This window comes from Pelodiscus sinensis, chromosome 1 (assembly GCF_049634645.1).
Source record: "Pelodiscus sinensis isolate JC-2024 chromosome 1, ASM4963464v1, whole genome shotgun sequence".
In the NCBI taxonomy this organism is placed as follows: domain Eukaryota; kingdom Metazoa; phylum Chordata; order Testudines; family Trionychidae; genus Pelodiscus; species Pelodiscus sinensis.
The window spans coordinates 44,595,627-44,608,867 of record NC_134711.1 but is presented as its reverse complement, the minus strand read 5'-3'; the positions used below and the strand labels follow the sequence as shown (position 1 = coordinate 44,608,867).

The window sequence follows — 13,241 nt, the reverse complement described above, 5'->3', positions numbered from 1 at the left end:
CTGCGACCAAAAAAGATGCCAACTCTGCCCACATATCTACACTGACGAATTCATAACTGGAGCAAACAACATAAGCCACAAAATCAAAGGGTCATTTGACTGCACATCTAGTAATTTAATCTATGCCATCAAATGCCAGCAGTGCCCCACTGCAATATATATTGGACAAACAGGACGGTCTCTGCAGGAAAGAATCAATGGACACATATCAGATATACGTAAAGGGAACATAGAGAAGCCTGTTAGTGAATATTTCTGTTTGCCTAACCACAGTTTTACAGACCTGCAAGCGGCTGTCTTGTCACAGGCCAGCTCCACAAGCCAGATACATAGGGAAGAACTGGAATCACAGTTCATCCACAAATTCAGTTCACATGCTAATGGACCCAATAGTGATATGGGCTGGCTAGGACACTACCTACTTAGTATCCATTGAAGGTGCTAACAGCTCTCTGAGTGGTATCCTTCCTGTCTTAGCAATCTTATCTATTGACTTTGATTTTTTATCTGCTTAGGTTTAAGTACCCATTCTCCAGATACTTAATGATGCTCTGTCTCACATCCCCCCTTCCTTTTTTCTTTTTCTCCCCCTCCCCTCTCCTATTTATTTCGATTTTTCATATCCCCAACTCATAACTCCCATCATCAGAAGAAGTAGGATGTCCCCACAAAAACTCATGATACCATCTACATGTTTTGTTGGTCTATAAAGTGCTACCAGACCATTTGTTGTTTTTTCCCCCTCCGAATGTGCCACAATTAGGTCACTGAGATCAAGTTAGCATGTAGCCTGACAGGAGGCTGCTACCTGCCTGAGATACACAGATAAGAAAATGAGTAAGGCTACAACACAGAGCTCCCAAGGCCTGCATTTAGTGTCCATACTGAGGCCACCTGATACTGAAGAGGAGAGTTTTATTCTGCCTCCAATAACATTCAGGTACCTCTGTAACACTTCCATCATAGCAAGAATTCTTCCTAAAAGATAGTCAAGGCTAGTGATTCTCACAACAAGCATTTTGGTGGCCTCAGATTGTGGCCATCAACTCTTGCTGGTGGTCATGCTAACATCTTTCATAAAATAAGAAATTAATGTAAACAGGGATTTAAGTAATTTAAAATTTATTACAGGTACTGTCTATGGAAACCTGGGTCCCTGCCAGCTCTTTGAATAGCTCCTTGCTGGCTTTTGCTGCAGCTCAGCCAGCTGTTGCCAGAGCTTAAGCTTAAGTTCACTTCTGAATTTAAGAAAAAACAAATTAATATACACACGTTTGCACATCCAGATCATTGCAATGTATGTATGTAGGGTTATTTCGCAGACGTAATAATAAACAAGTACTGTGATCAGTGATATTTATATTTGTTTAATAATCACTTTTCGCCAGACACCTGATAGCCACCTGGGAGGCTGTGAAAAAGGATAAGGGATATTAACCTACATACAAGTGTCACTTTTCACAGCTTCCCAGCAAACTAGTGTGTCTGCTGAGAAAAGCGGTACTTGAATGTTTAACAACAGCACTTTCCTCAGGACTAATTAAACCCTGGACAGGGGCGAGGGCCTGAGGGGGGCGGTGGGGGCGGCAGTGGGGCCCATGGCGGAACAGATGCTGGGCTGAGGGCGCAGCGGGAGCCCGGGGCAATGGGGTGATGGATGCAGGTTGGGGGGCTGAGCCCCGCCGCCGTCTGGAGCCGGGGATTGGCGCCCGCTGCCATGAGATGGGGGGAGGGGTCAGTGCCCGCGGGCCGGGCCGGGGCCAGAAGCTGGAGTTGGAGGCTGGGTCAGAACTTGCTGCCGCCTGGCCAAGGCGGTGGGGCGGGGCCTGCCCAGCGAGCCCAGAGACAAGCCGGGCGCCGCGCGGCCCAGGAGCTGAACCCGGAGCCCGACGTGCCGGAGCCCAGAGTCGGCACCGGCAGCCAGGGCTGGAGCACACGGCTGGGGGGTGGCCAGGATCCCGCCGCCCAACTACCCGGAGCCTCCATCCCGCCCCCCAGCTCCTTCAGCCTTGCGTCTCGCCTGGCTTCGCGGGGGAGGGGCCAGCGCTTTGCCCAGAGACTGTAACGGCCGCAGGAAACGCCTGGCGGCCACCGCAAAAAACACAGCCCCCCCCCCCCCCAACTGGCGTCATGCGCGCGCGTGCGCAGCGAGGCGAGCCAGCGGCGTCTCTGAACGTTTGGCGCGGGAACCCGCGAAGTCTCGCGGGAAGCGGTTGAGGGCCCGGTGCTAGCGAGAGCGCGGGACGGATCCGTCGCTGCCATGACCTCGGCGCTGGAGAACTACATCAACCGTATCCTTCCGCCGGCGGGGGCGGCTGGGGGGGGATTACAGCGCCCTGCTCCCCCTTTCCCTGAGGGTCTCGGCGGCGACCTGTATGGGAGGCTCCCCGCCCCGTGCCGGCCGGCTCAGCTGGTCCGGGCTGTGCGGGGATGGGGCTGAGCCATTGCTGCTCACGGTGCCTTGAGAGACCTCCCGGGGACGCCTGGCGTGGGGGCAGCGCGGCCTAGTGGGCAGAGCACTGAGCTGGGACTTGGCTCTGCCCAGTTAGGTGCCATGGGGCAAGTCGCTGCCAGTGCCTCAGTTTACCCAGTTGGAAAACGGGGACAATGAGAGTGACCCCGGCGGGGCTCCGAGGCTGAACACGCAGCTTGAAACGAGGGCAGGAGCGTTTAGTTGTCAGGGTGATTGTCTCACAGACCAGCCAGGGATGCGCCCGAATCAGCATCTCGGGGTGTTTTGAAGGGAAGACTGTTCGTTACTTGGAGTAATGTGCCCAGCACAAATGATGGTCAGTACGGGGTGAGCTGGGACCTGCAGATCAGACTCGTTACTCTAATGATCCAATTCTGGTCTTACATCTAGTGAATCTGTAGTCCAGAGTCAGAAACAGAGATGGGGGGGCATAACCAAAACTCTTTAGGGAGTCAGCCTAGACAGGGTGGCTGACACTGGCCAGGTGACAAAGAAAAATGCTTTCCTCAATATTTGGGGGTCTGCTGCTTTCTGTGAGTACAATTAGTGGACATGGGACAGGAAAATATCATGAGGGCAATGTGGGATAAACCTTTAGTTCCTCCTCATCTGACTCCTTACATTTGAACAATCAGTGCCTTGAGTTAAAGGCCACTTTGCTATACAGGCAGTCCCCGGGTTACGTACAAGATAGGGACTGTAGGTTTGTTCTTAAGTTGAATCTGTATGTAAGTCGGAACTGGCGTCCAGATTCAGCCGCTGCTGAAACTGATCAATTTCAACAGCGGCTGAATCTGGACGCCAGTTCTGACTTACATACAGATTCAACTTAAGAACCCCAGGCATCCCCAAGTCACCTGCTGCTGAAACTGATCAGCGGCTGATTCCAGGAAGCCTGGGGCAGGGGCTTCCTGTAGTCAGCCACTGGTCAGTTTCAGCAGCGGCTGACTTGGGGACGCCTGGGGCAGAGCAGCTGGGGTGCTGCTGGGTTGGTCCAGTAGCGCCGCCGCTCCTCGGCGCTACTGGACCAACCCAGCAGCACCCAAGCTGCTCTGCCCCAGGCGTCCTGATTCAGACGCTGCTGAAACTGACCAGCAGTGGCTGAATCAGGACGCCTGGGGCAGAGCAGCTGGGGTGCTGCCGGGTTGGTCCAGTAGCGCCCAGAGCGGCGCTACGGGACCAACCGGCAGCGCCCCAGCTGCTGTACCACAGGCGTCCGGAGCAAAGCCGCGGAGCCCGGGGGCAGCGGGACAGCCCAGACACGCCGTGGCTGTCCTGCTGCCCTTGGGCTCCTTGGCTTTGCTCTGCTTTGCTCCCCGTCTCCCTGGTCTGCAGACCAGGGGGACGGGGAGCAAAGCGGCGGAACACGTGGGCAGCGGACAGCCTCCGCCGCTTTGCTTCCTCTTCCTGGTCTGCTGGAGACCAGGGAGACAGGCCCCGTTCGTAACTGCGGATCCGACATAAGTCGGATCCGCGTAACTAGGGGACTGCCTGTATAGTTCTCCAGCCTTTAGGGAAAAAGGAAAACAGTGTGATGCTGGTTTGACCAAACAAAAAAAATTACCTAGATGACTGCTAATTTCAGAGGTTGATTTCATCACTCAGTTAACAGATTTCTTTAACAATTTTTTGAGTAAGAAATTCTTAAGGAACAGAGTCTAATTTCTTGCCTCATAATTTATATTACAGATTTTGTTGAACTTAACATATTGTTTCAAGCTGTGAATATATATATTTTGAAAGATTTCCTTGACTATACTGTTAGGCACTGTAGCAGTTATTACTTCTGATGGAAGAATGATTGTGGTGAGTATAAATTAGTACTATGCAAATAGTGTTGCTTGGAGTATGTGAGTTTTTAGAAAACAGAACATTCAACTTCTAATGGCAGATGCTACAAACAAATAAAGCTTGGAAACAGCTCATCTTGAACATTTCTCATCTTTCATACAGAACCTAAGTAATTTTTTTTATAAAAAGAGACATCACTTTTAAAAGTCTGTCAGTTTAAAACAAACAAGGAAAACTACAGCAGAAATGGTGAAACTGGCTATTTGTAAGGGGCTCTCTACTGCACAAAGTATGCTTGAAAAAAGTGACTCATATTCAAGTTACACTAATCTTAACTCCTTGCTACTTGTAATACATGATAGTAAATAATTGTCTTAAACTGACTCTGTTTTCAAGTTCCAGTCTCTAACAGAGTATGTGTTTATTCAGCTTTAAAACTCAGAATAAAATCTGTTAACTCTTCTATAATATACTGCTACCTGGGATATGCTTGTGACCTAAAATGAGAAACTTAAAGATAATTGGAATTCAAAATTTTTGTGCACTTTTTAGGGAACCCTCAAAGGTTTTGATCAGACCATCAACTTGATTTTGGATGAAAGCCATGAACGGGTGTTCAGTTCTTCACAAGGAGTTGAACAAGTAGTATTGGGACTGTATATTGTTAGAGGAGATAATGTGTAAGTACAGCTGCTGCTTTTTTCTAAACCAGTCAAATCACAATTAGTTAATGTTATAAATTAAAGCTGTAGTGATGCAAGATGTCAGGTTGATAGCCCTAGAAACCCTAAATTATTTTTACTCACATGTTCAGAACATACGGTAACAGCAAACCTGCCTTGGCCTTTGATGTAGTAGGCAAACATCTCTAGAATGACTAAAATAGTTGTCTCCAGTTTTTGGGGCCCCTTACTGAAATGGTCAAGAAGTGTCTCAGTATTAGTGTGGATGAGGATGTACACACTTATGTCTAGAAAATGAGGAAGACATTTTACAGAGATATAGAGAAAGTAAATAAGGAAAAGTTATTTACTCTCTGCAATGACACAAGAACTAGGGGTCACCAAATGAAATTAATAAGGAGCGGGTTTAAAACAAACAAAAGGAAGGGTAGTTCCACCACCAGCTCTGTCTCCTGTCTGGGCTCATACAGCTGCAGTGGTGGCAGGGCTGGGAGGAGCTGCTGGTGCAGGGGAGTGGCTCCTGAGAGGGGTGGCATCACATTTGTCTCCTTTGGTCACAGCATCTTTTGTGAGCATGTCTCTTCAGATCAGTGGATATCAATGTCTATCTCTGGTTAGACATTTATATTCACACAGGGCTCTATGTGATGCTCCCAGAAGAGGCCAACAAACTCCTGTGGCCCCAGAAGTGAGAGGGCAGAGGGCACGTCGCTCTGCATGCTGGCATCGTCCCTGCTAATTCCCATTGGCCACAGTGTCCCACTCTTGGCCAATAGAAGCTGCAGGGGGTAGTGCTTGCAGGCAGGAGCAACTCACCACGACTTCTACTCCCATATTCCTTCTCATTAACACATACAGGGCCTTGCTCCTGGGAATGGGCCAGCAGGTAGGGCAAGGTAGACAGGGAGCCTGCCAAGTCCAGTCACAATCCACTAGGAGACTCCCCATGATTGAGCAGTTGATCACGATTGACCACTGCTATAGAGTCATTCTTATTCTCTCCTTGGCCCAGTGAATATACATTATTATGCATGATGATAATGAAGTCATTGGCCCAGGGAAAACAAATTAAAATAAGGCCACAGTCTTGCAGTTAGGACATTTTCCTAGATTAAGAGTCCCACCCAAATTAAAATACCTGCTCCAGGGATAATTTCTACTAATAGGCTTTGTCTACACTGCAGGGTTTTTGCGCAAGAAGCTTTGTGCACTTCTTGCACAAAAGTGTGTCCAAACCTCAAAGCACATCACTTTTGCATCCACACTGCATGGACACTCTTGCACAAGAAAGCTCTGATGATCATTCTGTGAATCAGAGCACCTGTGCTTTTTCCAATTGGGGTTTCTTGCACAAAAACCCCTTCAGAGTGTCCACACCTGCCTTTTTGTGCAAGCAGCACACTGTAGCGCAAAAAGGAGTTATTCCTCATGGGGAGAGAAATAACTCTACCGACAAAAGCCCTCTGTTCTGTCAATTTCTTGTGCAAAAATGTGCTTGAGGTGTGCACGCTCCGCCAGTTTTTTTGCAAAAACCCTGTAGTGTAGATATAGCCAGAGTGCTTAATCTTTTTTTTCTTTCTTGTAGCGCGGTTATTGGTGAAATTGATGAAGAGACAGATTCAGCACTTGACTTGGGGAATATTCGAGCAGAACCTTTGAACTCAGTAGCACACTGAAAAGGAGAAACACAAGGACTTTGTAAACTTTGGCTGTATAGAATTATTTAAAAAAACAGCATGAAGAATTTTTACAAATTGTTGTAAGTTGTTTGGGACACACTTTATTATGTGAATGTTATACTTTGATATGTAAATTAAAATATCTGCATTTTAATTAAGTCTCTTACATAATTTTACTACAAAGTATACATACAGGAGGCATTAGCATTTAGAATCATTTGACACTTCATATGTAAATGACTCTTAAATGGTACTTGTGAAGTAGAAACATAAATCGCTACTGTTGAGGGTGAAGTGTGCTTTGTTATGATTTGTAAATTACACAGCATATATACACAAATCAGTTTAACCTCTGCCAATAAGTAGGTTTTTTTAATGTGTGATATTTCAGTATTATGAATAGTGATGTGTGTTGGACAAACAGTTCAGATTTGAGTGCAGGAGTGAAAGTTTAATAGTAGGATCCTTGTATATTATCCTATATATGGAAGTTTCGTGATGCATGTTTCTAAAGTACTGGAAACTTGCCTTTATCAACTTCATGAGACTGTTGCACTCTTCTAGTAATTCCAAAACAGCTGATTTTTTTTCTTAAATCATTCTAGCAATCACATCAATTCACAAATGCCATAGCACTCATAACTTCAGTATACTTCTGAGGGATTTGAATATCACTTTGCAAAATAAACATACCTTTTTATCACGAGGCTACTATAATATCTATTCACTGTGAACAGGAGACCTTAATCTGAGTTATCAGATGGAAGGAAGACTTAATTCTATGACAAAAATAACCATCCCTTTTGCACCTTAAACTCTGGGGAAAACCTGAATCAAGAGAATGAATCGTTTGCTAATGTGTAACTTTTTTATGAAGCCTTAGTTTTTTACTTATTGTTGGCACAGGTTAATGTTAGAGTAGAACAATTTGTTCATTTTTCTCTAAAGTGAAGCATTGGGCTATTTTAAATAATGAGGAACTCTAGCCGTGCACTGCAAAATAGCTTGTCAAGCTTAACCGTGCCCTTTTCTAAGTGAAAAAAGTATTAAAATACAGGTTTCACCTAGAGAGATCATTAACATTGGAGATAAAGGTTGCAGTAATTACTATACAAAAACAGAGTCCTTACACATTTAAATGTGCAATGTACAGAAAATAGACATAGCTACACACATTGGTCAGGTAAAACTGACTCTCCAGAGCTGTATTAAAAATAGTTTCTAATTCTGAAGATTTATTCATCTAATTGCTCAAATCTAGATTAGCTTGATCTGTACTGTGGGATTAGTACAAGGAGAGGAGCTAACTGCACCTCTGACTCTGCTTCCAGTCTCACTGAATACACACGTCTCTTGTTTGGTGGTAGGCCTCTTGCCTGCACCTCTCCTGGTGTGGAATCCCATAATTCCTCCACTCTGACTGCATCTCAGCTAAGTCCCTTGGATGATAACAGTGATGGCTCAACAAACCTGACCGTTTGACAGCCTGCAAGTCTTCCCTTTGGGAGCCATGACTAGTAGTTAATACAGTCTAACCTGTTCAGCACAGGCCATAGAACTCACCCCAAATAATTCCTAGAGCAGATCTTTTAGCCCTGGTCTACACCAGGGAGTTATTTTGAAATAACCCCCCCTTATATCAAACTAAGTGGAGTGTCCACACTACCAAGCCTGTTTTATTTCAAAATCTTTACTCCTGCTTTCCTTGGGGAATAACACTAATTTTGAAATTATTTCAAAAGTGTTAGTATGGACACTCAACTGCTGCTAATTCAAAATAATTGGCCTCTAGAGACTGCTCACAGCTGTAGTTCTGACTGCTCTGGCCACACCTGGCATCTGCAATGCTCCCCTTGTCCCGTGGAGCTTAAAACTCCTGGCAGCAGGAGAAGGGCTTGTCCCACAAGGTGAGCTTTGCAAGCCCTGCATGACACAGCAGCATCCAAGGGAGGTATGAGTGACCCAAGCACTCCATCAGAGCCTCCTACGGCTGCATGCACTCCTGCTGCTACCTCAGCATTAGGCTCCAGAAGGGCATGGTTGCAGGTGAGACCAGCCAGACGTTCATGCCTGCCAGCCAGGACCTGCTCCTCATCCTGGAGCCAGTCTTCCCTTACATGTGCCTTCTAGGCTTTGGAAGAATCCAGAGAAGGCAATTCAGGTGAGTTATATAACTTTTCCTATATACACACGGGGCGGGTGACAGACTGCGAGGGGATGCATGTTCCTTGCTTGTCCTACTTGGCTTGAGGGGGGTCACACAATGGTCTGTGCACGTGGAGCACCAGTCCAGAGCACACAGCCTCATGATGCTTTCACACAGGAACCCCTCAGTCCTTCTCCCAAGATTCCTGGAGAGGCCTGCCTTACTCTGTCCTCGGTTGTGGGGACCTTCCCACAACAAGACACCACTAAGGAGTCTGGGGTCATGGAGCCATGCTCCACACGGCACAAGGTCATGCCTGCCCTCTCAGGCAGCATTTGCTTCCAGTCGAGTGCAGCGATGTGGAGGAGACTGATCCCATGCATGAGAACCTGCTCGGGGAGAAAGAGGAGGGGAACCCATTAGTGCTCTCTCCAACAAGTGGCATCTGCCATTCACACACACCTCCCCCAACAACGCCCCCTCTTCCAACGGGCAGGGATAGAAGCTTTCTCTCTCCAGGACACTGCCAGTGCTGGACCTGGCATGTGTGGGACACAGTAGGAAGCTAAATCACCCTATCTCCCCTTCCTACCCATGCCTGTTTGTCCCCAGGATGTGGGGGTAGTGATGCTCCCCTGGAATTTCTGTGCTTCTGCAGGAAAGTGCCTACTGTCTAGGCAACCTATGGTCTTGCTTGAAGCACATCACTGTTGGCTCAGATTAGGGCTAGGCTTCATACACAGTAGCTCCTAGGATGACTGCTCTTGTAACTTTTCTTCACAGCTGGGTCAGCTGCAAGCTTGGCACATCCCCCACCTCCCATGCCATCTGCACAACTCCGTGGGCTCTGCAGCAAGAGAAGAACCCACGAGGACCTGATGCGGGAGCAGATGGTCTGCCTGCTGTCCCTTGTCTAGGACCAGGAGCAGAGGAAGACCTCCTGGGACTAGCTGGTGCACCAGCACGAGGCCGTGTGCTCCTTCCTCATCTCGATGAGGGAGCACAAGGCCTGGTGCATGGAGTGAGCCACCAGCCACCTCCCCACTCCACCCATTACTTCCTTCCTAATCCCCTCAGGGACCACTGGGGCTCCACAATACATGGCAGTGGGACCTCTCAGGCATCCAAATCCTCCTGACCAACTAGAGACAGGCACCAGCCTCATCCCTAAGCCCCGCTCCTCCCCTCACCCCCGCCATTTCAGGTTCTTTCCCCAGTCTCTCCTCTGTTGTATGTCCCACCAATAAACAGTCCTGTTCTTTCAAGAAACATGGCTTTATTATTCGCTTTTCAGGGTGGGGGGGAGGGGGGAGAAGGTGGAAAGGGAGGGAAAGGCACACACAGGGAATGCAGGGGCCCCTTGTGGAGAGGTACAGGGGAAGAGTCACACAGCTGGCCTTGGATGAAATTCTTCCTCAAGGCCTCCCTGATGAGCACAGCCCCTTGATGTGCTCTCCTGTTGGCTCTGGTGTCCGAATGCTTGAATGCCATGGCCAGCCATTCAGCCTCAGCCCCGCAACCTGGCAGAAAAGTCTCCCCTGCCCTTGCTCTCTCTCAGCTTGTGGAGCACATAGCAGGCCACCAACATGAAGGGGTTGTGGCTCTGAGGTCCAGATGGCTGAAGAAACTCCTAAACCACCCCTTTAAATGACTGAATGCACACGCCACCACCATACGGCACCTGCTCAGCCTGGCATTGAAGTGCTCCTTGGTAGGATCTAGGCTGCCTATGTAGGACTTCATGAGCTGGGGAGCAAGGTGTAAGGTGCATCACCTCCCTGACTGATGGTGCAGTCAGGGGAAAAAGTGCTGACATGCATCTTTTGGAACAAGCAGGAGTTCTGGAAGTTGCTGGTGTCATGCGCCTTCCCTGACCCTCTGATGCTAATATTGGTGAAGCATCCCTTGTAATCCATGAGGGCCTGCATTACCATCGAGTAGTACCCAGTCCTGTTTATGTAGTCCAAGACATTGTGGTCAAGGGCTAAGATGGGGATGTGAGTGCTATCTAGGCCCCCCCCTGCAGTTGGGGAAGTCCATGGCAGCAAAGCCATCGACGATGGTGTCCATGTTTCCCAGACTGATGACCCTCTGTAACAGCACCTGGTTGATGGCCTTGGCTACCTGCAGGAGCATGGCCCCCACTGGATTTCCCCATGCTGAACTGGTTCCCGATGGAGTAGTAGTTGTCTGGTGTGTTAAGCTTCCACAGGGTGATGGCGATGCGCTTCTGCACAGGGATGGCAGGTGTCATGTGGGTGCCCTGTCACCTGAGTGCAGGGGTGAGCCACTCAGCTTGAGGAAGGTGGCTTTCCACATGCAGAAGTTCTGTGTCCACTCCTGGTCATCCCATTGCTGCAGGACAATGCGGTCCCACCAGTCCACACTGGTCTCCCTCTGCCAGAAGCGGCAGTCCATGGTGTTCAGGGGCTTGAGGAGCACCAAGACCTGAGTGAGCAGGGCTGTTGTCCAAGCTGGTCCTTGTCCTGCTGGAGCAGCATGTGGGCAGTCTGGATGAATTGCGCCATGAGACACAGCATGAGCATGGTACTGCTCTGCAGCAGCTCTGGCTCCATGCTGTGAGTGCTGTGTCATCCGCAAGGGCAACCAAAGCACATCGTGCTCCTTTTGTGTCCCACAAGGGGATGCAGTGGAGAGGTGGCATGTGAGATGTGGCCGTAGAGAGGAATCCCTGAAAGTATGCGCACAGCTTGCCTGACCAAGCAGCTGCAAGAAGTGTCCGCCCTCTTGCTGCCCTACCCAGAGTGCTTCCGGGGGGTTCTAACTCTGAGGCAGGCTCCAATCAATGAGGATATGTTATTTTGAAATAATTCTGACTAATTTCAATGCTTCCCCATGGTTGGGAATTGCAGTTTTGTTATTTCAGGAATTATTATTTTGATTTACTTATTGCAAAATAATTTCCTAGTGTAAACATGCCCTTAGAAACACATCCTATTTTGATTTAAAAATTGTTAGTGATGGAGAATCCATCACTGCCATTGGTAAATAGTTCCCGTGATTACTCTCACTGTTGAAAATCTATACCTTATTTCCAGTCTGTTTTGTCTAGCTTCAACTTCCAGCAATTAGATTGTGTTATACCTTTCTCTGCTAAACTGAAGAGCCCATCTTAAATGTTTGTTCGCCATTTAGGTACTTAAAGACTAATCAAGACACCCCTTAGTCTTCTCTTTGTTAAGATAAATAGATTGAGTTCCTTGAATATCTCATTATAAGGCATGTTTTCTAATTCTTTACTTACTCTTGAGGCTCTTCTCTGAATGCTCTCCAATTTATCAACATCCTGTGTATATGGGAAGGAGAACTGGACATGGCATTTTGGCAATTGTCACACCAGTGCCAATTACAGAGGCAAAATAGCCTCTCTACTCCTACTCAAAATGTCTTGATTTATGCATTTCAAGATCATTTTAGCTCTTTTGGCCATAGCATCACACTGGAAGCTCATGTTGAGCTGATTATCCATCACAATCCCCAAATGTTTTTAGAGCATGGGGTTCTCAGGATAGTCTCCCACCCTGCAAGTGTAGCCTACATTCTTTGTACCTAGATCTGTACATTTATATCTCACTGTGACAGGGCTAGCCTGCCCTGCACTGAACAGGGGGGAGGAGAGCCCGTCTATTGGGTAGAATACACCCCTCCCCCACAGCCCTGCTGGGCATGTTTGCAGTGCAGCCTCAGTATAAAAGGCTGCCGGGCTGCTCAGTTGGGGTGGACCTCTGGGGAGGAAGGAACTCCGGCCCAAACCGCAGAGCCACAGCTGGACCTGCTGCTGGAACCAGAGCCGTTGGGACCGCCTGCCGTCGCTGCTACCGTCCCCGGGTTGAGCATGCCCACAATGCCGACTCCGGGGGGCCGCCTGCCCTGCCACAGTGGACAACCCTTTCGCTGCTGCCCCAGACACGGGACCTGCTGACATTGCCGCCGTCGCCAGGTGGGGTCTCCGTTGGCCACAGGGCTGGGGTAGGAAGCAACCCGGAGCAGGGAACCCCCCAGTGGGATCGGCGCGTTTTGGGGAGAACTCCCTGCCGAGCCAGTGGTGGGAACCACCCACCACTACTAGGGCCCTGGGTTGAGGTCTGGTGGAGAGGGAGGGCCCGGACCCCCCTACCTCATCCCCTCAGGGCACAGACTAGGCCTCAGGGCCTGCAAATTGTGCTGGACCAGGCCTCAGGGCCTGCTTTGACTGCAGACCAGGCCTCAGGGCCTGCTTTAACCTTGTGGAGGAGAGAGTGGGGCTGGGGACCCCGCCACACTCACCTTACTAAAACATATATTCTTTGTTTGTGCCTAGTTTTTCAAATGATCCAGATTGATTGCTCTGAATCAGGGGCCTGCTCTTTTCATTATTAATCACTCCATTTTTTGTGTCATCTACAGGCTTTATCAGTGATTTTATTTTTTTCTTCCAGGTCATTTATAAAGATGTTAAATAGTGTGGG

The 13,241-nt window shown here is 48.5% G+C and overlaps 1 protein-coding gene across 1 annotated transcript; it reads left to right on the top strand.

Moving 5' to 3' along the window:
* Positions 1–2,145: 2,145 nt before the first annotated feature.
* Positions 2,146–6,780, top strand: LSM8 (LSM8 homolog, U6 small nuclear RNA associated). Its single transcript, XM_075929157.1, has 4 exons — positions 2,146–2,291; positions 4,239–4,279; positions 4,817–4,944; positions 6,533–6,780. The coding sequence occupies exons 1-4, from the start codon at positions 2,261–2,263 to the stop codon at positions 6,621–6,623; spliced, it is 291 nt and encodes a 96-aa protein (XP_075785272.1). The 5' UTR covers positions 2,146–2,260; the 3' UTR covers positions 6,624–6,780.
* Positions 6,781–13,241: the final 6,461 nt, after the last annotated feature.